The 23,389-nt window shown below is 37.5% G+C and overlaps 9 protein-coding genes and 1 non-coding gene across 21 annotated transcripts; 8 read left to right on the top strand and 2 right to left on the bottom strand.

Moving 5' to 3' along the window:
* Window positions 1–321: 321 nt before the first annotated feature.
* AT2G21290 (30S ribosomal protein S31) lies at window positions 322–1,121 on the bottom strand. The gene has a single exon (NM_127701.3). It carries the CDS (start codon window positions 1,029–1,031, stop codon window positions 735–737), a length of 297 nt encoding a protein of 98 aa, NP_565506.1. The 5' UTR covers window positions 1,032–1,121; the 3' UTR covers window positions 322–734.
* A 21-nt stretch (window positions 1,122–1,142) lies between these two features.
* SULA (NAD(P)-binding Rossmann-fold superfamily protein) lies at window positions 1,143–3,783 on the top strand. 2 transcript variants are annotated; one of them, NM_001335740.1, is made up of 12 exons: window positions 1,143–1,320; window positions 1,421–1,465; window positions 1,611–1,686; window positions 1,767–1,826; window positions 1,938–2,056; window positions 2,133–2,177; window positions 2,279–2,357; window positions 2,453–2,514; window positions 2,670–2,772; window positions 2,869–2,929; window positions 3,019–3,089; window positions 3,176–3,783. In NM_001335740.1, exons 1-12 carry the CDS (start codon window positions 1,195–1,197, stop codon window positions 3,415–3,417), a joined length of 1,089 nt encoding a protein of 362 aa, NP_001324767.1. In that variant the 5' UTR covers window positions 1,143–1,194; the 3' UTR covers window positions 3,418–3,783. The 2 variants fall into 2 exon arrangements, with proteins under 2 accessions (NP_001324767.1, NP_565505.1); NM_127700.4 differs by having other exon boundaries at window positions 1,212–1,320; window positions 3,176–3,680.
* UFD1 (ubiquitin fusion degradation 1) lies at window positions 3,644–6,373 on the bottom strand. 5 transcript variants are annotated; one of them, NM_127699.5, is made up of 10 exons: window positions 6,319–6,373; window positions 5,791–5,840; window positions 5,604–5,681; window positions 5,413–5,437; window positions 5,295–5,327; window positions 5,082–5,203; window positions 4,858–4,988; window positions 4,448–4,668; window positions 4,106–4,353; window positions 3,644–4,005 (listed from the first exon to the last, which is right to left on the bottom strand). In NM_127699.5, exons 2-10 carry the CDS (start codon window positions 5,791–5,793, stop codon window positions 3,907–3,909), a joined length of 960 nt encoding a protein of 319 aa, NP_565504.1. In that variant the 5' UTR covers window positions 5,794–5,840; window positions 6,319–6,373; the 3' UTR covers window positions 3,644–3,906. The 5 variants fall into 5 exon arrangements, with proteins under 5 accessions (NP_565504.1, NP_001323741.1, NP_001323742.1 ...); NM_001335739.1 differs by having other exon boundaries at window positions 3,658–4,005; window positions 6,100–6,373; NM_001335738.1 differs by having other exon boundaries at window positions 3,658–4,005; window positions 5,791–6,140.
* A 165-nt stretch (window positions 6,374–6,538) lies between these two features.
* Window positions 6,539–8,336, top strand: AT2G21260 (NAD(P)-linked oxidoreductase superfamily protein). 2 transcript variants are annotated; one of them, NM_127698.3, is made up of 6 exons: window positions 6,539–6,743; window positions 7,034–7,128; window positions 7,213–7,330; window positions 7,481–7,613; window positions 7,696–7,915; window positions 7,996–8,336. In NM_127698.3, the coding sequence occupies exons 1-6, from the start codon at window positions 6,611–6,613 to the stop codon at window positions 8,224–8,226; spliced, it is 930 nt and encodes a 309-aa protein (NP_179722.1). In that variant the 5' UTR covers window positions 6,539–6,610; the 3' UTR covers window positions 8,227–8,336. The 2 variants fall into 2 exon arrangements, with proteins under 2 accessions (NP_179722.1, NP_001324853.1); NM_001335737.1 differs by having other exon boundaries at window positions 7,034–7,330.
* Window positions 8,337–8,731: 395 nt separating this feature from the next.
* On the top strand, window positions 8,732–10,783 carry AT2G21250 (NAD(P)-linked oxidoreductase superfamily protein). Of its 2 annotated transcripts, NM_127697.3 has the most exons (6): window positions 8,732–8,935; window positions 9,338–9,432; window positions 9,514–9,631; window positions 9,764–9,896; window positions 9,979–10,198; window positions 10,281–10,783. In NM_127697.3, the coding sequence occupies exons 1-6, from the start codon at window positions 8,803–8,805 to the stop codon at window positions 10,509–10,511; spliced, it is 930 nt and encodes a 309-aa protein (NP_179721.1). In that variant the 5' UTR covers window positions 8,732–8,802; the 3' UTR covers window positions 10,512–10,783. The 2 variants fall into 2 exon arrangements, with proteins under 2 accessions (NP_179721.1, NP_973503.1); NM_201774.3 differs by having other exon boundaries at window positions 9,979–10,738.
* Window positions 10,778–12,642, top strand: BPC4 (basic pentacysteine 4). Of its 2 annotated transcripts, none has more exons than NM_127696.4 (3): window positions 10,778–10,958; window positions 11,328–11,498; window positions 11,583–12,642. In NM_127696.4, exons 2-3 carry the CDS (start codon window positions 11,430–11,432, stop codon window positions 12,402–12,404), a joined length of 891 nt encoding a protein of 296 aa, NP_565503.1. In that variant the 5' UTR covers window positions 10,778–10,958; window positions 11,328–11,429; the 3' UTR covers window positions 12,405–12,642. The 2 variants fall into 2 exon arrangements, with proteins under 2 accessions (NP_565503.1, NP_850012.1); NM_179681.2 differs by having other exon boundaries at window positions 10,873–10,958; window positions 11,418–11,498; window positions 11,583–12,606.
* A 61-nt stretch (window positions 12,643–12,703) lies between these two features.
* Window positions 12,704–13,383, top strand: AT2G21237 (uncharacterized protein). Its single transcript, NM_179680.1, has one exon. The coding sequence runs from the start codon at window positions 12,735–12,737 to the stop codon at window positions 13,233–13,235; it is 501 nt and encodes a 166-aa protein (NP_850011.1). The 5' UTR covers window positions 12,704–12,734; the 3' UTR covers window positions 13,236–13,383.
* Window positions 13,384–15,151: 1,768 nt separating this feature from the next.
* On the top strand, window positions 15,152–17,392 carry AT2G21235 (Basic-leucine zipper (bZIP) transcription factor family protein; the record flags this gene model as incomplete). The annotated part of the gene is made up of 4 exons (NM_179679.2): window positions 15,152–16,245; window positions 16,365–16,497; window positions 16,596–16,680; window positions 16,987–17,392. The coding sequence occupies 4 exons, from the start codon at window positions 15,152–15,154 to the stop codon at window positions 17,325–17,327; spliced, it is 1,653 nt and encodes a 550-aa protein (NP_850010.1). The 3' UTR covers window positions 17,328–17,392.
* Window positions 17,393–17,504: 112 nt separating this feature from the next.
* On the top strand, window positions 17,505–20,783 carry AT2G21230 (Basic-leucine zipper (bZIP) transcription factor family protein). 4 transcript variants are annotated; one of them, NM_001335735.1, is made up of 6 exons: window positions 17,572–17,702; window positions 17,851–18,986; window positions 19,070–19,202; window positions 19,276–19,378; window positions 19,785–20,000; window positions 20,500–20,783. In NM_001335735.1, the coding sequence occupies exons 2-5, from the start codon at window positions 17,860–17,862 to the stop codon at window positions 19,997–19,999; spliced, it is 1,578 nt and encodes a 525-aa protein (NP_001318259.1). In that variant the 5' UTR covers window positions 17,572–17,702; window positions 17,851–17,859; the 3' UTR covers window position 20,000; window positions 20,500–20,783. The 4 variants fall into 4 exon arrangements, with proteins under 4 accessions (NP_179719.1, NP_001318259.1, NP_001323888.1 ...); NM_127695.3 differs by lacking the exon at window positions 20,500–20,783 and having other exon boundaries at window positions 17,505–17,702; window positions 19,276–19,360; window positions 19,785–20,312; NM_001335736.1 differs by lacking the exon at window positions 20,500–20,783 and having other exon boundaries at window positions 17,572–18,986; window positions 19,276–19,360; window positions 19,785–20,283.
* A 2,298-nt stretch (window positions 20,784–23,081) lies between these two features.
* Window positions 23,082–23,280, top strand: AT2G07405. Its single transcript, NR_140214.1, has one exon. It is a non-coding gene; the product is annotated as an other RNA (non-coding RNA).
* The last annotated feature ends 109 nt before the right edge of the window (window positions 23,281–23,389 follow it).

Genomic DNA, 23,389 nt, shown 5'->3' with positions numbered 1-23,389 from the left:
AAAACAGAACAAACCTATGAATGATGATCATCATTATCAGCGGCTAAAAAGGAAAAAGTAAAATATCTGTCGAATTTGTTAGAATCCAATTTCAGAGAGCAATCTATGATCATCGTCACTGATTTTACTTAATTCAAACATCTTGGAACTAGATATTCAACCAAGATAATAGCAAACTAGATAATAAAACTTTCTATTAATCTAAGTTGCATGTAAAACATCCAATGAAATCAAACTAGTTGTAACCATTATCCAATGTGATATGCCAGGTGCGTTTTCAAACATGTCATATAAATACACAAAATCTGAGAGTCAAAACTAGTCTCTCAAGCCATATCTTGCTTATCCTACATTCAACCATCGATTCATCCAAGCGATTCAGCAAAAACATTCATACCAAAGCATCAGATTAGTTCAGTTCTATAATCTTCCTACAACCAACTAATTAGACAACCACCTGAAAGGTCTAAGGTCACTGAATCTCTAATCGCAGAAAGAAGGAAAAGCCAATCAAACAATTCACAGTGTTGCTATCTATATAGCTTATGACCTCACACTCTCTACATTTCTGATCCCAAGTGAAGCTACTTCACCAGTAAAAGAGGAAATATTGATGACCAATTTCAATTTCAAACAAGTTCAATGATTCATAACAAAAAGTATACAGAGAGAACCGCCACTAAAGGCGACATTTTTGTTGTTGGCAAAAGAGGAGAAAACCCCTAACAAGAGATTCAGATGAGCTTGAAAGGAAGAGGCCAAGGAGTAGACCTGGGAAGCTCAAGCTTGTCTTTGATTCTCTCAATCATCTTCTGTTTCTTCCCTCTCGAATTCCCGTACGATCCTTTGAATCTTTTCCCTTTCTTCGTCTTCTTATCTCCTCTCCCACACAAATCCATTTCCGATACCGCCGGAGCTGCACACGCCGGAGATAACGATGAATACCTCGCCGAACAATTCAGAGCTGCAGATGTTCGCTGCGTCATCATAATCCGTCGTGTCATCGCGCCGCACCACTGCATCGCCGCCATCTCCTCTTTCTCACACACTCTCGTCCTCCTCCTCTCCGTCTCTCAGACTTCAATCAAAGATTAAACACATGGACCAGAAATAAGACTAAATGGGCCTTAATAATGAATATCAACAAAGCCCAATAAGGGCCTTTAAGTTGTCTCCGTGCAAAATACGACGTATATGTGTCTCCACCACTCACTGTTAACGATCAGTTTCAGCGAAACGATGGAGCTTCTCTGCTCACCAACGTCTCTTTCCTCCTCCTTCGCTCTCTCTTCTGCTCTTTTAGTCCCTCGTTCGTTCTCCGTATGCAAATTTTGTTTTTTTTATGTTAACATTCATTTAATTTGTTGCGTGATTGATTACTCATGAATGATCAAATTTTGGATTTTTACTTGGTTTTTAGATGCCAGGGACAAGGAGATTCATGGTTCTGTGTAGTTCCCAGAAGGTATTTCATTTCAATCTCTTCACCCGGAAGACTTGTATTGTAGTATCTTTTTAAGCTACAAGTATGAAAATAGTTAAGAGTTTGAGAATTAAAATGTTTAGTTGATAGAGAATGTTCAAAGTTTGGTTTTCTTTTTTCAATTCAGGAAAGTCAGATGACAGTGTCAGTAACTGGAGCAACTGGATTCATAGGGAGACGATTGGTTCAGAGACTTCGTGCTGGTATAAAGACTCACTTTTTTTTCTTAACACTTATGAGTTCTACTGGTATTCAAGTCATGACACCAATGTTCATTCTGCAGATAACCACGCTATCCGGGTCTTAACACGCTCTAAATCCAAAGCTGAGCAAATATTTCCTGGTAAGAAGGTAATGACTACTCTACTTCTATTTTATAAGGATCATATGTGATTAGTTATGTTCTAAAGTCTTTTATCTGACTCATCTTCTTCTTCATAATGGTCTTCTTCAGCCAAGGACTTCCCAGGTATTGTGATTGCAGAAGAATCGGAGTGGAAGAACTGTGTACAAGGCTCTACTGCTGTTGTGAACTTGGCAGGACTGCCTATTAGTACAAGGTGGTCTCCCGAGGTTAGTTTCTTCTTGCACCTTTCTCTAAAGTTTGTGTTTGTTCTTTTCTGTAAGTTTATCTTTGCTTGCTTTGCAGATCAAGAAAGAGATTAAGGGCAGCCGGATCCGTGTCACCTCCAAAGTTAGTGATTACTGTCTTTTGTCATTGGATTGTGGCTCCACGCTTCACATATTGAGGAGATTTCCTAATTAAAAAGTTTCATTTTTGTTAACCACATGAAGGTTGTTGACTTAATCAATAATTCACCAGCAGAAGCTAGGCCTACCGTTCTAGTTAGCGCCACGGCTGTTGGTTACTATGGTTTGTTACAATCCTATCTGCGGAGCCATCGAAGTTTGCATTCGTTAATCTGATCATGCCAACACGAATTCTAACGCGGCTCTTTAAACTGTCAGGTACTAGTGAGACAGGAGTATTCGACGAAAATAGTCCATCAGGGAAGGACTATCTTGCAGAGGTAAATGTCTTATAATTAATTCCCTTGCAAATTCTGAATTTTTTGGTAGTCTAGGACCCTGAAAATACTGTCATAACTTAGCGGTGATAGATGTCGATCTAACTCTAGGTTCAAAGAATTTGCTGCTTAAATGAAACATGTACTTGTGTACTTAGGTTTGCAGAGAATGGGAAGGAACTGCATTGAAAGCAAATAAGGATGTTAGAGTGGCACTTATCCGCATTGGTGTTGTTCTTGGCAAAGACGGTGGAGCTTTGGGTGCGTATTACTATTTGCTCCCACACGCTAATGTAATATGTTTGTGAAGGACTTAGATACTCTGCTGATCGTCCAAAGTCTTTTTGTGCATTGTAGCCATGATGATACCCTTTTTCCAAATGTTTGCTGGAGGACCTCTGGGTTCCGGACAACAATGGTAAACGTTGGATGCTTTTTCTGGTTATCTATTGAATGTCTCTCTACGAATTTGAAGATCATATCATATTTCCATAATTCATTGTGTAGGTTCTCTTGGATTCACGTGGATGACTTGGTGAACTTAATTTACGAGGCCCTCACTAATCCATCTTATAAAGGTAACAACATACATACTTGTCCTCTATGTTACCTTTTAAGAATAGGTCAAGGGAAGCATAATGCTATTGGTGCTGGTTGTTGGCAGGAGTTATTAATGGGACTGCGCCGAATCCGGTTAGGCTTGGGGAAATGTGCCAGCAGCTAGGCAGTGTTCTTAGCCGACCATCGTGGCTACCAGTTCCTGACTTTGCACTCAAAGCTTTGCTCGGAGAAGGTGCCACTGTAGTTCTGGAGGGACAGAAGGTATTACCTGTAAGAGCCAAAGAGCTTGGTTTTGAATTCAAGTATAAATACGTGAAGGATGCACTCAGAGCCATTATGCAATAAGGTGACACACATAAGCATCTTTGTAAAATTGGTTTTGATCACAGAAAATCCCCAGAAAAACAAGATATTCTTTTCTTTTCGTCTCTATATCTTTCTTTTTGAGTAAAACTCGAGAAATGTATTTATGGTAAAAAGTGTTTTCGGTGTTATCTCAGAAACCAGAGATCACAGATGTGTTGAGGATATTATAACTCAGACATAGCATCTTTCTCATCTATGTTCTTTGGTCATTGGTTCATTGGTAAAGAGCTACAGAGCATGGCTTGCTATTCATGAACACATTATGTTAGTGAGGTGCTCAGAATCTTATATCCTACAGTAAGAATATAAAAGAGCAGAGAATTGTAGAAAGTTGCATTGAATCTGATAAAGAAAACAAGCCGCGTCAAGAGGAGCCAGAGATTTATTCACTTATTTGTTTTCCTTGTATTTTTAGTACACAACATGAGAGGTCATAAATAGACTGAGTAGACCCATTGTGTGAGTTGATCAACCCCTCAATGAATACTTCTTCCCAGAGAAAGCTTGAAACTTGGGCTCGTCTTTCTTCTCTTGTTCCTCTTTCTTTGTCTCTTTTGCAGCTCCAACCTGAAAAAAAAAATTAAGAGATGAACAATCATATGCATTTGTCTCTCAATTCCATTACAGTTTTTGTTTTGTCAATTATCAATAAACTCTGAATGCGTACTTTCGGAGCAGCTTCTTTTGGAGCACGGTTTCCGTTAGCCCCAAATACAAGCTTTCCCTGAGCTCGTGTAGCTTTCTCTGAGCTACTTGCTACAGATGACTGTCCATTACCATTAGCGACAACAGGTTGTTTGCCTTTTGAGCTAGAGGCTGGCGCTGGCTCATAGGCAAGAGGTCTCCCATCTAACCGTCTTCCAGATCCGGTGAAAGGGTTGAACTTTGGTTCAGGTTCATCCACAACCTCCTCAGCTGTGAAATTTGGAAAGAAAAGAACACATGAGAATCTAACAACTTGAAGCTGATAGTAAGTCCATCTGATGATTTCATGTCCATGGATAGATACCTTTTGCCGGACCCTTAGCTGCAGAAGGTGCTGTGGGACGTTCAGGCTCCTTGTAATCGAGGGGAGGTGCGAAATCAACCTCACAGTCTGTTTCTATGATGCTGATTGCGTTAGCAGGCTTTGTTTCAACTATATCTATGAAGTACTTCTTATTGTTGTATGGAACCATAATGCTATCCCCACTAGTTAGGCATGAATAATTTCTCAAAGCAGTCTCCAAGCTGCAACGTTCACTCAATTATCAGTAAAGAATATTGGGAACAAGATAAAAAGAGTGACATCAAACAACTACGAGCCAGAAAACGGGAAGAACTTAGATATAATAATACATTCTCTAAGCAATAAACAACATGATGTGGGAAAGTATATGAGGGCTCAAATACAAGAGGGTAGAAATAAGTCGGACTCACATGGCTTTCGGGTTGGATATATCCAGGAAGTCTGTTGTGTGGGGCTGTAGTTTAACGTAAGTTCCCTTTGGAAGAGTGACATTTCTAACTCTCACAATGTCTCCTTCTTGCAGCAGCAGATTCTGCATCATCTGGATTATATCAAAGAAGCAAACAATCAGTCTGGTAAGTCCACATGATCCAGAGTACTTCGATTCACAAACAAAGAGGAAACTGATTCTTACCCAATATGGCATGTAAATCATGCCTTCTTCTGCAATGAACTCAAGGACTCCACAGTGTGTAACACGTTCAATTCCAGCATTACGAAGCTCAAACAGCATCGGATAGTCAATATGCAAAGAGGCTGTAAAGTCCCCAATATTAGCGATTTGATATGTTTCTAAGTTAAACAAATATTAGACCAAATCCAAAAGAGAAAACCAGTAGGAGCATACCTAGACGATCAAGGGCTGATGGTGGCATTATAACTGAAATAGAATTAACACAAATTAAAACCTCAGGCTTGAACAATACAGATGGAAACAAACATTGGTGTCTAGATAGAAGACTTACTCTTGTCACCACTTTCAAGTTGTGGCTGCAGGGAAGAGAAAAGGAAATAGAAATTAGATACTAGATCTCAGCTTTCTTATAGAACTTACTTAGTAGAACATGACAACGACTAAGATTCTAACATTACAAAAGAGCACTCTCAGATTCACTTATCAGGGAATTAAACTAAAAGTAGAGAGATGAAATCAAACCTTGTCGATAAAAGATGCCGGATAACACCGGTAACTCTGCTCAAAGGTTGTTCCATGATAATGGTATCCATCGAAAAACTGCATCGAGTTTAAATTCCAAAGGTTTAGACAAACAAACCAAGGGTGCGAGATATAAAAGCTAGAGTGAAGACTAACGGTTAAAAAGGAAAGCTTTGAATACACTTACCATAGTTATTGGTGGTAGTAGACTAACAGAGTAAGTTAACAAATGGCAACCTACAGAAAAAGAAACCTCACACAAGTCAATTACAAGAGATCCAAATCATAAAAGAGAAAAAGAGGGCACTCTTTAATTTAAGGGTTTCAATAATCAATTGTGGCCAACAATTCCGACCGGAAGGAACATCAAAGTTAGTGACTTTAACAGATAACTAAACAAGCTATTATCAAAAACCTAAGACCTCAATTTCGAATCTCAGCAGAAGAATAGAAACCTACAAAATCGAAGAACCATCTACAACTTGCAAAATCCCACCTTTTGAAACAAACCCAAGTAAGATCCTTGGAAACCTATTCCTAAACAATTCACCGGAAATCCCCAGAACAGAAGATTCCGATCAAAAGTTGAGAGTGGGATCGATACAAACAATACCAAAGCTAAAAACTTTACAAAATTAAAAGCTCGTCTTGAGATTATCAGAGAAGAATAAGAACTCAGAAACCACCGATTGAGCTGCCCGACCAATAAAATTACCTTTAGGAAGTAATTGATTCCAGACACAACCCAAGTAAAGATGCAAACTTTGAGGACCTGTGATAACGTTGCTTGTATATATATATACCCATACGGTGCGTATTGATTCATGTCTTTGTAAAACAGTTTGGGCTTCACAAAAAACGGTACTAGCCCATTGGGCCTCGAATAGTGAGGAATCATGACCACTTTATATTGACGTGTGCGTTACCAACTTACCATACTGGGAAACTCTCAATTCTGAGCAGATATCTACCCAATCACGGATTGAGGAGAGAAGCAAGAAGAAGAAATGGAGATTACACTGAACAGTGGCTTCAAAATGCCGATCATCGGCTTAGGAGTTTGGAGAATGGAGAAAGAAGAGCTTCGAGACCTTATCATCGATGCCATCAAGATCGGTTATCGTCATCTCGACTGTGCTGGTATAACTTAACACTGCTTAAAACCTTTTCTTTCTGATCTTTGTTGCTTCGGGTTTGTCAGGATATGTGAATAAAATATTAGGTTTTGTTTTAATTTGTTGAAAGTTGGAATCTTACTTGGAAATTATGTCTTAAGATTTGGGTTTTTAAGTATTTGGAAATTTGGAATCGTAGAATGATCTTAAGTCTTTGCTGTATCACAGACAATTGTTTTTGTTTCTTTGCATGTGAGTGAGTTGCTTTGTTCTGTATCCTGATTTATGAGTATCTTTTGGGGTTACTTGGTTCAGCTAATTATAAGAACGAAGCTGAAGTTGGTGAGGCTCTTACAGAAGCATTCACGACAGGTCTTGTCAAGAGGGAGGATCTCTTCATTACGACTAAGGTCCAAACGGCTTTAAGTTAAACTACTACATACCTTTGATATCAGTTCATTTCAGATCGAATGCTCTCTGTCTTGGTTTTGCAGCTATGGAGTTCAGACCATGGCCATGTTATTGAGGCATGCAAAGACAGTCTCAAGAAACTTCAACTTGATTACCTCGACCTTTTCCTCGTTCATATACCCATAGCTACAAAACACACGGGTTAGGCTTCAGCCTTGTTCATGAATATTATCAGTTTCGAGTAGAGACCATTGCATTTCAGCCTTGTTACTGGCTGGAAAATTAAGTTTTCTCAAGTCTCTAGCAATTGGCACACAGAGTAATAAGCTGTAACATGTAAGCCTTGTGCAGGAATAGGAACAACCGATAGTGCTTTGGGGGATGATGGGGTATTGGACATAGATACAACAATCTCTCTGGAAACTACATGGCACGACATGGAAAAGCTTGTTTCTATGGGTTTAGTCCGCAGCATTGGAATCAGGTTCAACTTCTCTCACTATCATTACAAGTTCTCTTGTTTAGTCGCCAATATATGAATTATTTGACCATTAGGTTTTTTGCAGTAACTATGATGTCTTTCTAACGAGAGATTGCTTGGCTTACTCCAAGATCAAACCTGCTGTGAATCAGATCGAGACACATCCTTACTTCCAACGCGATTCTCTAGTCAAATTCTGCCAGAAACATGGTATCTGTGTCACTGCTCATACTCCTCTGGGAGGTGCCACAGCCAATGCCGAATGGTTTGGCACCGTGTCATGTCTGGATGACCCAGTTCTCAAAGTAAGCCCCATCCTCTAAACCTTAAAAGTTTGGACTGAAACAGTTAAATAATTAAACCTTTTGTCTGTCTGAATTCATAGGATGTGGCCGAGAAGTACAAACAGACAGTGGCACAGATTGTCCTGAGGTGGGGAATTCAGAGGAACACGGTGGTGATACCAAAGACATCGAAGCCTGAAAGATTGGAAGAGAATTTTCAGGTTTTCGACTTCCAACTATCGAAAGAGGACATGGAAGTGATCAAAAGCATGGAGAGGAATTACCGCACGCACCAAACAGCCAAGTTTTGGGGCATTGAGCTCTACGCTTGATCACACACACACTCTCTCTCTCTATCTATCTATATGAATAAATGAAGCTTAAGAATATAATATCAGATAACTTCAACTTTTTTAAGAAAACCTAAGACTCCAATTTCGAATCTGAGCAGAAGAAAAGAAACCTAGAAATACGAAGAACCATCTCCAAGTTTCAATATCACACCTTTTGAAACAAGCCCATTAAGATCCTAGGAAACCTGTTCCAATACCACTCACCGGAATTCCACAGAATAAAAGATTCCGATCATAAATTCTACAATCATCGAATTATAATAGTGATATCGATACAAACATACCAAAGCTTAGAACTTTACAAAATTGAAAACTCGCCGGAAAAAAAGATGCAAAGGGGACCTCTGATTAAACGACGTTTCTTCTTGTTTGTCCTCTCGCATCAACTGTACTGGGCCTAATAAATAAACGGTTCTGGATTATTGGGCCTAAAGTAGTGAGGAATCATGGCCCCTTTATATAACGTGTGCGTTACTAAAAACACACACTGAGAAACTCTCAATCTGAGCAGATATTTACCCAATCAGGGATTCAGGAAGAGAAGCAGAGAAAGAAATGGAGATAACACTGAACAGTGGCTTCAAGATGCCGATCGTCGGCTTAGGAGTATGGAGAATGGAGAAGGAAGGGATTCGAGACCTTATCCTCAATGCCATCAAGATCGGCTATCGCCATCTCGACTGTGCTGGTATTCACTTGTTCTCTCAAAACCTTCTCTTTCTGATCTTTGTTGCTTCTGGTTTGTCTAAATATGTGATTTGAATACTGGGTTTGTTTTAACTTTTTGATAGTTGGAATCTTTCTTGGAAAATATGTCTTTAAGATTTGTTTTTTTTTTCATAGTCTCTATAAACTTGTTATCTAAAGTAAATGCTCTCTGTACATCTTTATTTGCATCTGATTCTGAAGTTCTAAGTATTTGGAATCATAGAATGATCTAGATTCTATTGCTGTATTGATGACAGATTGTTCTATAATAGCTTTTAACTTGTTACTTATTATAGACAGAGTTCAGCTTTGTTTTAATTCTATTGTGTGATTTGCGTTGTTTTAAGTCTTGATTTTGGTGTGTTCGTTTTCCTTGGTGCAGCTGATTATAGGAATGAGACCGAAGTTGGTGATGCTCTTACAGAAGCATTCAAGACTGGTCTGGTTAAGAGGGAGGATCTCTTCATTACAACCAAGGTCCAATCGAAAACTATACAGCTATGATCTCAATTTAATGTGAGCAAGCTCTGATCTGTGATCTGAATTGGTTTTTTGCAGCTATGGAATTCAGACCATGGCCATGTCATTGAGGCCTGCAAAGACAGTCTCAAGAAACTTCAACTTGATTACCTCGATCTCTTCCTCGTTCATTTTCCCGTAGCAACGAAACACACCGGTGAGGCCTCTGCCTCATTAGCGTTTTATTAGTCTAGAGTCAGAGACCATTGCATTTCGTTTTATTACAAGTCCTCCTTTTTCACTGACTGAGATCAAGTTTTCTTAAGTGTCTTCTATATATGCTTTGCAGGAGTAGGGACAACCGATAGTGCTTTGGGCGATGACGGGGTATTGGACATAGACACGACCATCTCTCTGGAAACTACATGGCACGACATGGAAAAGCTTGTTTCTATGGGTTTAGTCCGCAGCATTGGAATCAGGTTCAACTTCTCTCACTATCATTACAAGTTCTCTTGTTTAGTCGCCAATATATGAATTTTTTGACCATTAGGTTTTTTGCAGTAACTATGATGTCTTTCTAACGAGAGATTGCTTGGCTTACTCCAAGATCAAACCTGCTGTGAATCAGATCGAGACACATCCTTACTTCCAACGTGATTCTCTTGTCAAATTCTGCCAGAAACATGGTATCTGTGTCACTGCTCATACTCCTCTCGGAGGTGCCACAGCCAATGCCGAGTGGTTTGGCACCGTGTCATGCCTGGATGATCCAGTTCTCAAAGTAAGCCCCATCCTCTAAACCTTAAAAGTTTGGATTGAACCTTTGACAATTAAAAAAGGACTGCGTTTATCTGAATTCTTAGGATGTGGCCGAGAAGTACAAAAAGACAGTGGCACAAGTTGTCCTGAGGTGGGGAATCCAGAGAAAAACGGTGGTGATACCAAAGACATCAAAGCCTGCGAGATTGGAAGAGAACTTTCAGGTTTTCGACTTCGAACTATCGAAAGAGGACATGGAAGTGATCAAAAGCATGGAGAGGAAATACCGCACGAACCAACCAGCCAAGTTTTGGAACATTGATCTCTACGCTTGATCACACTCTCTCTATCTACATGAATAAATGAAGCTTAAGAAGATAAACAACGAGAAGAAGCCATAGCTTTACCTGAAACATTCTCAAATGTTTGTGAGCCTATCTTTCATACATAAACTCATGTTGTTAAACAGATTATGATTTCTTAAGTACTACAATATCACACATTGATGGAAAGTGATATAGATTTCTCTCTTCTCTATTTATATGCTTAAATCCACAATGAATCATTATTGTAACTGAAAGAGGATATTTAAAAAGACGAGTATACCCTTGATTTCTCTTGTTTAGTAGTAGAGAAGAGGGTAATTTGGTAAATGACGAAGTAAGTACATTGAGCTTCTTCGCGGACAGAGACACTATCTCTCTCTCTCTCTACCCTTTGGATCTTTCTTCTCGATCAATTATCCATTTTGCCCAGATTTTTTCCAGAAGCTCATCGAATTCGTAAGCTTTCGCGCCTTTTCCTCTCTTTAATTTATTTGTTAATCAATTTTGAATGTGTTGTATCTCTAGGGTTTATAATTTCAGTTTCACCCTTGTTTTCTATTGTTTCGCGGAATAATCTCTTGTCATGGAAGGTTTAGATTGATTCGACCTTTTTGATCTTGACCTAATTTATTCCAATTTTCGTAAAATTGTTCCTTAAGACCTGTTTCTCTGACTAGCTCAGATTGATTTTGGTATCTGAATCAATTGCGGAACCCTAACTGGCAGATCAATTCGAGAAGTTTTGATTTTGTTTGAAGATAGTGAATTGCGAGTTCAGTGTGCTAATATCTGCTTGTAATTCTTACTCTTCAATTGTTTTCATAGATCGAATCACAATGTTTGAAATTTGGTTTCACTGTTGCTGAGTGTGTTTGGAGGAGAAGCTTGATTGGTTCGGTGTTTCACTGTTTGAAGATTATAAGAGTTATGGAGAATGGTGGTCAGTATGATAATGCGCGGTTCAAGCCCGATTACTTCAAAGGTGCACAATCTATGGTAAGACTTAAGATTTTTGGTTTCCTAAAGATATGTTTTTGTTAGTGTGATTGAAGTTATATAAGCAAAGAATGTTTGTTACAGTGGAATATGATTCCCCAGCATCAGATTAAGGAACAACATAATGCGTTGGTGATGAATAAGAAGATCATGTCCATCCTTGCTGAGAGAGACGCTGCTGTACATGAAAGAAATCAAGCTGTCTCTGCTAAAAAGGAAGCTGTCGCTGCTCGGGACGAAGCGCTTCAGCAACGTGACAAAGCTCTTTCTGAGAGAGATAAAGCTTTGATAGAGAGAGATAATGCTTATGCTGCTCTTCAACACCATGAAAATAGTCTCAACTTTGCTTTGTCTGGTGGGAAGTGTGTTGATGGAGATGATTGTTTTGGTATTGGGGAACCCCACAAACTTGAAGTCTTCCCTTTGTCAACTATTCCGCCTGAGGTTACAAACACGAAGGTGGTGAACAAAAGGAAGAAAGAGAACAAGCAGGGACTATCAAAGGTGAAAAAAGTGGGTGAAGATCTGAACCGTCGAGTTCCTGCTCCTGGAAAGAAATCTAGAACAGATTGGGACAGTCAAGATGTCGGTTTGAACTTAGTCACCTTCGATGAGACGACAATGCCTGTACCCATGTGTTCGTGCACAGGCTCTACGCGTCAGTGTTACAAATGGGGAAATGGCGGCTGGCAATCGTCTTGCTGCACAACCACCTTATCCCAGTATCCATTACCGCAGATGCCAAACAAGAGGCATTCTCGGATGGGCGGTAGGAAAATGAGCGGAAACGTTTTCTCGAGATTACTCAGCCGTTTATCAGCAGAAGGATATGATCTCTCGTGTCCTGTTGATCTTAAAGACTATTGGGCTAGGCACGGGACAAACCGCTACATCACTATCAAGTAGCCTCTGTTGTTTACACAGTCCAAGTATGTTTCTCTCGTCTTCTTAAGATTAGGTGTTGTCTTTGTCTTTATTGTCCATAGTTTGTTCTTTGTTGTGTATGGTAAAACCATTGTTATGTGTATCTTTTGGATGGGCAAAAATGGTTTGCATAAAAAATCTGTGTTTTGACCTCAAAAAATAAAATAAAATCGTAACAGTTAAAAATCAAAATCTGTTACCCCTTTGATAGCAAAATCTGTTACCCCTTTTTTCTTTCACTTGTTAGTTTCTTTTTATACCGAGAGGAGAGAACAAAAAATAAAACACAAAGTAAGCATAAACAACAACAAAATGATGGAGAAAGCCACAGTGGCGCATGTGGAGACGCATCAACGGTCACAAGAGATATGGTTTCTTGGCGCCGCAAGAGCCTTCTTGCAAATTCCGAATCCGGGGATTGTCAAAGTTTTTGTCCTAAGCAGCTTGACTACATTCACCTCAGGAATGGCTTTAGTCATTGAGTGGATCTGTCACGGAAAGAGTCACACGGGATTCGGGTGGATCATCTACTATGCATTGTTCTTGATGTGTCTTCCTCTTGTCATCTTGATCGGTCTTCATATTCTCGTCAGGCGCGGCTCAGATCAGATTGTGGATTCAACTCCAAGCAAAGAACCGTGTGTGGTGCAGAATCAGAGTACCGAGACGACTAAACGAACTGAAGAAACGGTGAAAAACAGCTGCCAAAGTTTAGCCGTTGTGGTTGCTCCGGATGACAAGAAGATGCCGAGGATAAAACGCGCAGTGTCATTCCCGTCTCACGGCGAAGTAAGATCATGTCGAACTCGTTAGCAAATTAAAACTTAGTGTGGTTCATTCAAAAAAATAACTTTGATGTGGTTAGCTATCAGATCGATTCAAGAATCTAATAATCTCTTTTGTGATATGTTTGTTATTCAGCATTTTATCTTTTCCAATAATCCAACGACCAATGATCTTCAAAAATTCGAATTACATCTTTCTTTCTTTTTTCCCCTCTTATGAGCTGAGTTCAATATATATATATATATATATATATATATATATATATATATATATATATATTGATGTACTATATATTGTTAGTTAAAAGCAAAAGATGAAAAAGTCTTACAATGGGTTTTGGTTTTTCTTTGAAATTTTGTAACAACCCAAGTAAAATACTAGATCCTCTGTTTTTTAGGGAAAGTATTTTTTGCAAAATTTTGAATTGCTATAAAGTAGAGTTTTGGAAAAACTAAAATAAAAAATCTTTACATTCAAGGTAAAAATCTCTACTTCTTTGAAATAATGCCACGTGTCAGTTCAGCGAGGAATAATATGTGTGAGTCTCATGGGTTGTTTGAGTCAATTTCGTTACCGGTTCTACAATAAGAAGTTACTTTGGCCCAAATAGAAAGAAATTTTACTTATCAAGTGGCCGAAAGGTGGCCCCAAAAAAACAAGGAAGTAAATCTACTAATGTACATTTGTCGCTACATAATTGGTCTAAGATAAATTACTTATATAGAATACTGTTATGGTGATTTACCCAATTTTTAGCCAAATGTGGTAAATTTAATTTCTAAACAAACTTACAATCATTTATAGTATCTATTAATTTATTGCTAACAACAATTATTTTTTCCAAATAAAAATACATTTTTTTTTACAAAATTTAATTTAGATTCACTGAAATATCTACAATTAAGTAATGTAATTTAATGTGGGTCCATGTAGTGCATAGAAAAGATTTACTAATTAAGTGATTGCTAAAATCAATAAATTAATAAACAAAAATAAAAATATTAGTTGATCAAAAAAAGGAGATATATGATATTTATTAATATAGCCAAAAAATAAATCTCACAATTACAATTAATCAAAGGACTACAAAAATATACAAAACTTTCTGTAAAAAATCAAACAACAATCATTTGTAAAATCCAACATTGGTAATTCTTCTAGAGATGAACCAAATGTATATCTAAATCAGAAAAAGAAAACAAACAATATTTATGTTCCTTGATCAGTCTTAAATAAACGTGGTAAAATAGTTCGATTACAACGAAATAAACGTGTCAATAACTCATTAATAAAACTGAAAAAAACGTGATAAAATAACTCACTAGAATAAATAACGCGGCAAAATAACTAACTAATGACTCGATAGCAAAACACAAACAATTTAGATTTATAAATTTTCATTGTATAACCTTACAACACAGTACAGTATAGCTTTTTATCTTAAAAATGTAAAAGCTGTTTTATAGAAAAAATAATTCAAATGTATAGATATAAAATATTTGAGACCATAAAAAGGGAAAAATCCTTAATTAAATATGAGGAGGGTGAAAAACATGAGACTTGTGTCCTTTCCTTAACCAAATATAAATAGGAGGGTCGTGCAATCTATTGAACCAGACAAAAAAAAACACCAATCATTTTCTCAGAGAGATTTCTTTTGTCAACTGTCCTTATCCATTGTTGAAGCTTGAGGTCTCCTCTCTTTTAACTCTTTATGTCTCTCTCAAGTCTCAACGTTTCAATCTTCTTCTTTTTTTTTGGTCTCCTTGTCTGCAACCTGATCAAAGTTTTCATAGAATTAATCTGAATATCACGATTTGATCATTTCAATTTTAGCTTTGGACTATTGTTAACTCTTTCCCATTTATGCATTCGATTTTTGATTTCTTCTTTAAGAAAAATAACAAAACTTCCATATGATTGCAGAAACTCCGATAACAACGATGAACGGTCGTGGAAATATGACTCAATACCAGCAGAATCCTTTCAGTACTGATGATGGTGGCCAGAGCACCGGCGTGTCACTCTCTTCCCGGACTTCTCTGTCACCACCACTGATCCGTTATCCAGCCGGGTCGCCGGACTTCAGCCCCGGACCACGGTGTACGACTCAACCGTCCCCTACCTTCTCCGACTTCACTCAAGCGAGTCCTTCACTGACGTCATTCAATAATCCGGCAAGCTTTACACCTTCGTTTAGCTTCTCCAACATTCACCAAATGATTCCTACGCCGTCGTCGTCCCATAACTCAAAGGCGTCGGTGAGCTCTGCTTCGTCGTCTAGCTTCTACTTTCCCCAGACGAGTCCTTCATCATGCTCTACTCCGTCGTCGTTCAGTCCAGACTCGTTTTCTCACTCCAACACCGGACCATGGTCGATCCCTCAGCCTTCCCCTGTGTTCTCATCCATAGCACCGGCCAGTTCTGCTCTGTCGTCGTTCGGTCCAGACTCATTTTCTCACTCCAACACCGGAACATGGTCGATCCCTCAGCCTTCCCCTGTGTTCTCATCCATAGCACCGGCCAGCTCTGCTCCGCCGTTGTTCGGTCGTGATTCATTTCCCCGCTCCAACCGCGGAAAAGGGTCGTTGATTCATAGGTCGCCTGTGCTTTCGGTCTTACCGCCGGCGCCTGTCTACTCCTCTAATCCGATGGTGAGATCATCTCCGCCGGGTCACCCATCTCCATCAGCACATTTGGAGGAAATGTCTAACCGTCCCCCGTTGCATCCTCAGCCTCGGGTTCCAGTCACGAGGTCCAACTCTGCGAAAGTCTCCGGTAGCAGGCCTAGAAAGTATCATAAAAGGACCAACAGTGAGCTATCAAGTATGTTGGTTGGGGACTCAAGCCGCGGCGAGGAAGGCGGATTTGGAAAGCTCATATATAATGAGGAAGCAATGAAGGAATTCTGCTCTGAGTATATGATCATGCCTAACCAAAGTGCTGTTAACAATAGTGATCAGAATCGGAATGCTGATGTTTTGATGATAACCAATACTGATTCGGGAGGTGCAAATGATGCTAAGAAATATAAAAGGTAAGCAAGACTGGGTGACTTATATTAGGGAACAATATTTTTTCTTTAATATATTTTATTATTATCTTTTGTGATGTATGGTTGTTGACATTTATTTATTCATATTGATGCTCTTTCAGAATGTTGGCAAACCGAGCCTCAGCTGCACGTTCTAAGGAGAATCGGGAAAAGAAGATTCGTGATATGGAACTCAGAGTAGAAACTCTTGAAAACACTCAAGCTTCACTGTTTGGAACGATGACACTTTTGGAGGTGAGACATATATATCACAATATCAACCATCTACTTGTCATGTCTAAGTTTCTTCTATAGGGAATTTGTTTAAACAAAACTATTGTTGTTGCATGCAGAAGGAAAACATAGTGATGATGAACGAGAATAAGTTAGCGAAGATTCGACTTCAATTACTAGAGCAACAGGCCCCTCTTCTTACTGGTACGTTTTAGCCACATATTTCTCTTCATAAAAAGAATTTTGAATGAGTTTTTACCAAATCTTTTTTTTTTTTTCCTTTTTTTTTCCTTTTTTTTTTACCAAAGTTTTTACCAAATCTTCAACTGTGAAATACGTTTATTTTTTTCTGCTATATCGAAAACTTGATGTCTAACTAGTATGTAAATCATTTTTATATGAGGTTCCTAACAAGATCCTTCATCGTACCATCGTTTTTTTATTTGAAAAAATATCCATGCTCGGTGACTGAAGAAGATATATAAGCTTTCATTTTTTTTGTTTTTGTAGCTTTAACTAAACAATTAGATGAACTCCGAAGGCTAGAAAAGGAGGCAAATGAACGAGGGAGTGTCGACTATTCTCAACTACTGAAACAACTGAAACAAAGTGAAGAGCTCCTTGCTGAAATCAACCGATTTAAAGTAGCAACTGGTCAGGGGATGAAAAATCCCAACCAGTTCGAGGGTTCAACCATGCATCAATCGGACCAAAACGTGTTCCAGCCGCAACTCAACACCTATGAGTTCAATCAGCACCAGCAATTGGACCCAAACATATTCAAAGAGCAATGCAATGTCAACGAGTTTAATCATGAGCAACCAAACCATGAATTTTATGGACATAACTAAAGGATTAAACATGTCTTCAAGTTGTTTTAGATTTATCTATATATGATTATAAATTTGTAACCGTGAGAGGGTTCAGACAATATGATTTTTTTTTAATATTTTTGTTTAGTTTATTTCATTAAAGCTTTGTTCTTTCATTTTTTTGTTATTGAGATTAATTTTTATTTTATCAAATTTGTTGAATTTGATAGAGAAATAAACATACTCTATATGTAATTAGACGAAAGTAGTCTTTTCCGACCAGTGGATGATTGCTGCTTTGGTCAACGTTTCAAAAGAATCGTTTTTTCTTTTAGTTCCTTCCTTCTTTCGCTATTTTCGCCATTGATTGCTGAAGAAAACACAGAGAGAGAGAGATTCACTTCCCCATTTCAGGTCAAATTTCTTTCTTTCTAATAGATTTATCTTCTCTATTTGGGGGAAATCAATTATTGTTGAAATCTCCAGCTAAAGGATCAAACTTTAGTTAGGGTTTTGGTTCTTCTTCAAAGTTTCTGACTTTTATTTTTGTTCGGAATCTCAGAAAATCAAAATGGGTGGTGGTGGTGATACAACAGATACCAATATGATGCAGAGAGTTAATTCTTCTTCTGGTACATCGTCTTCTTCGATCCCTAAACACAATCTTCACTTGAATCCTGCTCTTATCCGCTCTCACCATCACTTCCGTCACCCTTTCACCGGAGCTCCTCCACCGCCGATTCCACCCATTTCTCCTTACTCTCAGATCCCGGCGACTTTACAACCTAGACATTCTCGCTCTATGTCGCAACCGTCTTCTTTCTTCTCCTTTGATTCATTGCCGCCGTTAAATCCTTCTGCTCCGTCGGTTTCGGTGTCGGTGGAGGAGAAAACCGGTGCCGGATTTAGTCCTTCGTTGCCTCCGTCACCGTTTACGATGTGTCATTCTTCTAGCTCTAGGAACGCCGGAGATGGAGAGAATCTACCTCCGAGAAAGTCGCATAGGCGTTCGAATAGTGATGTTACTTTTGGGTTTAGTTCAATGATGTCTCAGAATCAAAAGTCTCCTCCTTTGAGTTCTTTGGAGAGATCGATCTCTGGTGAAGATACATCAGATTGGTCTAATTTGGTGAAGAAAGAACCGAGAGAAGGCTTCTACAAGGGAAGAAAACCAGAGGTTGAAGCAGCTATGGACGATGTTTTCACGGCTTATATGAATCTTGATAACATTGATGTCTTGAATTCTTTTGGAGGTGAAGATGGCAAGAATGGGAATGAGAATGTGGAGGAGATGGAGAGTAGTAGAGGTAGTGGTACAAAGAAGACGAATGGTGGAAGTAGTAGTGATTCTGAAGGAGATAGCAGTGCGAGTGGGAATGTGAAGGTTGCGTTGAGTTCTTCTTCTTCAGGCGTGAAGAGAAGAGCAGGTGGAGATATTGCTCCTACTGGTAGACATTACAGGAGTGTTTCTATGGACAGTTGTTTCATGGGGAAGTTGAATTTCGGCGACGAATCATCGCTAAAGCTTCCGCCTTCTTCATCAGCTAAAGTTTCCCCAACCAATTCAGGTGAAGGGAATTCAAGTGCTTATAGTGTTGAATTTGGAAACAGTGAGTTTACTGCAGCTGAAATGAAGAAGATTGCAGCTGATGAGAAACTCGCTGAGATTGTAATGGCTGACCCTAAGCGTGTTAAAAGGTAATAAAATAGTGATGCTTCATTAGACATTTTGATGTTGTTGTTGTTGTGACTTGACTGTTTTGATTTAACCATCTCGTTAGAATCTTGGCGAACCGCGTATCTGCTGCACGTTCAAAGGAGCGGAAGACGCGATACATGGCAGAGTTGGAACACAAGGTGCAGACACTTCAGACTGAAGCTACTACATTATCGGCTCAGCTCACACATTTGCAGGTGCGAGACAAAACAACAAACTATCATGTTTGAATAAGTCTGTAGTCTTATATTGTTTCCTTTGGTGGCTCAGAGAGATTCTATGGGGTTGACAAACCAGAACAGTGAGCTGAAGTTTCGTCTTCAAGCTATGGAGCAGCAAGCACAACTCCGCGATGGTATGCACATTATCAAAAGTATTCATTCTCAAAATTAGGGTTGCTGAGTCGCTTTAGGATTGTTTTGTATTCGAACTCGATGGAACCAAGTCAGTGTCTTGTCCTTATCCGAATGCTTTGTTTTACTTTCCATAGACGATTTTCTTCTACCGTAAGAACTTTCCCTTTTCGGTTTCCCCAGCCTTGAGTAGGAACAATGTTTGTGTATTCTATGTATGGAAAAACCTGAACCTTGTCCTTGATTATTTAGCTCATGGCCGCAAGATTGCACCCGAATTTTATCCATCCTTACCGCTAAATATGTCTCTTGTTTAACTTACTCTATTAAAAGATTTGATCTCTCCGGAGAATTTAGCTACCACGTTTCTTGATTTTTTGTAAGTTCTCCTAGAGAGGTAACATTTTGATATTCCTTGTTTGGCAGCTCTGTCAGAGAAACTGAATGAAGAAGTCCAGCGGTTGAAACTGGTGATAGGGGAGCCGAACCGCAGGCAAAGTGGGAGCAGCAGCAGCGAATCAAAGATGTCACTAAACCCGGAGATGTTTCAGCAGCTTAGCATAAGTCAGTTACAACACCAACAGATGCAGCATTCCAATCAGTGTAGCACAATGAAAGCAAAGCACACTTCAAACGACTAGGGTAAGTAAAACTGCGATCCGCAGTTGTCTAGTTACATATATGATAAGAATCTTTTGTGCAGAGTTCTGTTTTTGGAAGTTTTAAAGAAACATATATAAAGATTATGTCCGGGAAATTTGATCATATTTCCTGAAACATACACACATATATATAGTGGTAATGGAGGACTTTCTTTCTGGACCAGGTGATCTTATGTTGTTTTGGTCATATATTTACACAGTTAGGATTTTATTTCCCTTTGGATTTTGGATAATCTATGAGACAATTTTTAAGGTTTATAAATATTACTGGATCTAAATCGTTTTAACAGAGTCAAATGCTGTGAAATTGCTTCTCTCGCTTAGACTACTTCTCTCCAGCTTCATCTCCTCCTGTAGTCTTTATGGATTTTTATTACAGTAGGATCTTTCAACATGTTCTTGAATCTTATTAAAGTAAAATAGAATGATGGATTGGATACAACTGGGAGTGATGGCTTACATAAAATAAATTTCAAAAGAGAGTTTCAGGCCCATTGCTTTTCTGAAAAAATGGATTGTGAAGAAAATGAAGTTGAAAACAATGATGAAGAAGCTCAACGAAAAGAACATGCCAATCAGTTCACATATATATAGGAAGGGGTCTTGTACCCAATCCAGCATCTGAACGTAAAGATGCTCAAAGGCGGTTACAAAACATCAGTTCACATATCTTGATCGTATTCGTCTCTCGGGGTTACAAACTTCTTTCACATATTCTAATAGCCTTTATGTTCACAGTCCATGTTTGTAGTCATTATTGAATTCTTCTCGCCAATCAAATATTGAATTCTAAGCGTCTAAAGGTTGATTTGAAACAAAACTTACTTTATTAAAATATGTAAAATGAAAAGGGTACATATCAAAAGAGCATAAACGAATAGATTATCTAAGGTTGACCAACAAAACAAATGACATGCACATTGCTTTCACATAACTCCAATCGTCGTCTCTATCTTCTTCTCCTTCTGATTCTGAATCTGAATAATATGGATATGATTCTTCTGTCATCACAAATGGAGCATTGAATGATTGAGTATGTTTAAATCGTTAACACTAAGATCATCTAGTGGTCTGCAAAGGTGTACACGCTACAAGAAGCTTCAATCACCAAAACCATGGGTTACATGATCAATGCACTCTTTTTATTTAAGGTAATTTTAACAAGTTATGTTTGTCAAACCATTCAAAATGTTTCTTATTTCGCCAAACCACGTAATAAAAATTCAATTAATTTGCCAAATCACATAACTATCCCAATGTGAAGTCAAAGTCCACAAGATTTAGATACAAAATAAGGCGCAATAGTTATTAGGGTATCTGGTCAGTAACAACTGATATGGGAACTGGTGCACCTTCAAAAAGAAAATCAATAGAACAAAAATAAAAGCACACACAAAAACGTGTACGGAATGGGACGAAAACGATAGATTCTGCAAAAAAATCGATAGCTACTCTCATCCAATTGGCTATCACCCATCCTTTACAGCTTTCCTTCTGGTCCATTCATTCATATTCCACCAAGTTCATTATACTTATATTTCTTAAGGCTCCAACAGAAAAAAAAAACTAAATAAAAACTTGTTATTGATAGGTTAAATTAATATAACTGAACATTCTAAGTTTATGTAACCTTTATGTTTCTTGTTAAAATTAAATCTACTAACCAATATGTAAGAAAATTTTGCACCAAGTAAATAGAGTCTACAAGTAATTAAAGAAAAAAAAGAAATGTTTTCTATCAACGGGCTAATATAAAACAAACGGCATTTAAAGTAAACTAGAATTTAACCCGTGATACACTACGGGGCAAATATTTTTCATATATAATAAAATTAAATTTTATGGTTTTATATTTAGTATTAAAGATATATAATTTTATATTAATATTGTAATTAAAAAAATTAGTGATGATAAAATAATAAAATAAATATTTAACCTGTGTTATATCAATCCAAACCCGTCTCGCTGTATTTCATATCAATCCAAACCCATCCTGCTATACTTCTCGTCTCATAAAATTTAAATTTTTTTATGTTTAAATATTAATAATGTTTTATAAAGTTAAAATATATCAATAATATTTTTTAAAAATAACAATTGTTTTTGGCTTTAGTGTAATGCCATTCTTTGTAAATTCTTACTTTACTAACACAAAAGTACTTTAAAAAGGTACTTCAAATTTTTTAATATATATAATGTTAATTTTTGGTAAAAATTATTATAAATAAATATTTAGTTTAATCATAATTTGGGATTAATATACTTGTTTTTTGACTAACTATTTTTTATTTTAATAACCTAAATTTAGTCATTTTGTGAATATTATTTGAATCAACAATATCAACTTAATACATGTACAATTTATTTATCCCAGAAAAAAGAACAAAATTATTTTGTACAATTGCAAATTTAAAACGAAAAATATGGATTGAGAAATAATTTGGGTTTCAAATTTTTATTACGTAATTAATTTTTAATGAAGATATTAAAGCATATATTGTAATATAAGATTTGATTCATTTTATTAACTGAAAATAAATGATTTAAAACGAAAAATCAGGGTGATTAATGTTAATTGGAAAGATTTAAATGTTTTTGTGATTTTTTTTTAGTTTCCTAAATTTTAGTAACATAATAGGTTTTATATTTAGATTTAAAAATAAATTTAGTAAAACAATAAATGTTAATGGCATGCCATTGTAAATAAGTGTCAAGTAGATGATTTATTTGCTAAAGTGGCTGCAAAAATGTATATGTAGATATACAAAAAACAAACAAAAACAAAATTACTAAATTTATCTCTCAAAGAAGTAAAATCATCAAGTTTATAAGTCACTGCGAGTAGCTCCATGTTCTCCATGCATGAAATCTTTCTCGGAAAATCTCACACTGCATTATGTGTTCCATTTCGAGAACACAAACCATTGCTCATAAAAGGATTTTGAGTTCCAAGTGAAAAGACTCTTGGCATCCATCAAAACTATCTATGAATCCCTCAAACAACAACATGCATCTTAATTAGTCCTGAGAATTTATCGTCGCACTTCCAAGGAACACAAAGAAAAAATCTTGCTCATTTCCCACCGGTTCATGTTGGATAATAACATATGAGTTATGACTGCACCATCCGGGATTCGTGAGCTTCCTCCCAAGCTATGCTCTCCGTCTTTGCATTTTAAGTTCATCTTTCATAATTTCTCATTTAAATTACTTTTATAGAGGTTATGAGGATAAATATCGACTTCAGTATGCATGTGTGTGAGTGTTATAGGTCATATATAATAGATATTAGTGGAAATATTAGTACATGTGGATGCAGTTTATTCCAAGGCAAAAGAAATAATATTATAGATGGAAAAAATAAATATG

This window comes from Arabidopsis thaliana, chromosome 2, assembly GCF_000001735.4.
Source record: "Arabidopsis thaliana chromosome 2, partial sequence".
Classification (NCBI taxonomy): domain Eukaryota; kingdom Viridiplantae; phylum Streptophyta; class Magnoliopsida; order Brassicales; family Brassicaceae; genus Arabidopsis; species Arabidopsis thaliana.
This window is presented reverse-complemented; position numbering and strand designations above follow the sequence as displayed.

Bases quoted from the DNA above. Each gene is read 5' to 3' on its own strand.
- AT2G21290 (NM_127701.3), bottom strand. From the start codon at position 1,031: ATGGCGGCGATGCAGTGGTGCGGCGCGATGACACGACGGATTATGATG.
- SULA (NM_001335740.1), top strand. From the start codon at position 1,195: ATGTGTCTCCACCACTCACTGTTAACGATCAGTTTCAGCGAAACGATG. The intron at 1,827-1,937 runs GTAAGAAGGTAA...GGTCTTCTTCAG, and splicing joins AGCTGAGCAAATATTTCCTG to CCAAGGACTTCCCAGGTATT. The intron at 2,358-2,452 runs GTTTGTTACAAT...TTAAACTGTCAG, and splicing joins CACGGCTGTTGGTTACTATG to GTACTAGTGAGACAGGAGTA.
- UFD1 (NM_001084464.1), bottom strand. The intron at 5,438-5,603 runs GTTTGATTTCAT...TCTTCCCTGCAG, and splicing joins CGGCATCTTTTATCGACAAG to CCACAACTTGAAAGTGGTGA. The intron at 4,669-4,857 runs GTGAGTCCGACT...TGAACGTTGCAG, and splicing joins ATATCCAACCCGAAAGCCAT to CTTGGAGACTGCTTTGAGAA.
- AT2G21260 (NM_127698.3), top strand. From the start codon at position 6,611: ATGGAGATTACACTGAACAGTGGCTTCAAAATGCCGATCATCGGCTTA. The intron at 7,129-7,212 runs GTCCAAACGGCT...TTGGTTTTGCAG, and splicing joins ATCTCTTCATTACGACTAAG to CTATGGAGTTCAGACCATGG. The intron at 7,331-7,480 runs GTTAGGCTTCAG...AGCCTTGTGCAG, and splicing joins CATAGCTACAAAACACACGG to GAATAGGAACAACCGATAGT.
- AT2G21250 (NM_127697.3), top strand. From the start codon at position 8,803: ATGGAGATAACACTGAACAGTGGCTTCAAGATGCCGATCGTCGGCTTA. The intron at 9,632-9,763 runs GTGAGGCCTCTG...TATGCTTTGCAG, and splicing joins CGTAGCAACGAAACACACCG to GAGTAGGGACAACCGATAGT. The intron at 9,897-9,978 runs GTTCAACTTCTC...GGTTTTTTGCAG, and splicing joins GTCCGCAGCATTGGAATCAG to TAACTATGATGTCTTTCTAA.
- BPC4 (NM_127696.4), top strand. From the start codon at position 11,430: ATGGAGAATGGTGGTCAGTATGATAATGCGCGGTTCAAGCCCGATTAC. The intron at 11,499-11,582 runs GTAAGACTTAAG...TGTTTGTTACAG, and splicing joins TCAAAGGTGCACAATCTATG to TGGAATATGATTCCCCAGCA.
- AT2G21237 (NM_179680.1), top strand. From the start codon at position 12,735: ATGATGGAGAAAGCCACAGTGGCGCATGTGGAGACGCATCAACGGTCA.
- AT2G21230 (NM_001335735.1), top strand. From the start codon at position 17,860: ATGGGTGGTGGTGGTGATACAACAGATACCAATATGATGCAGAGAGTT. The intron at 18,987-19,069 runs GTAATAAAATAG...CCATCTCGTTAG, and splicing joins GACCCTAAGCGTGTTAAAAG to AATCTTGGCGAACCGCGTAT. The intron at 19,203-19,275 runs GTGCGAGACAAA...TTGGTGGCTCAG, and splicing joins CTCAGCTCACACATTTGCAG to AGAGATTCTATGGGGTTGAC.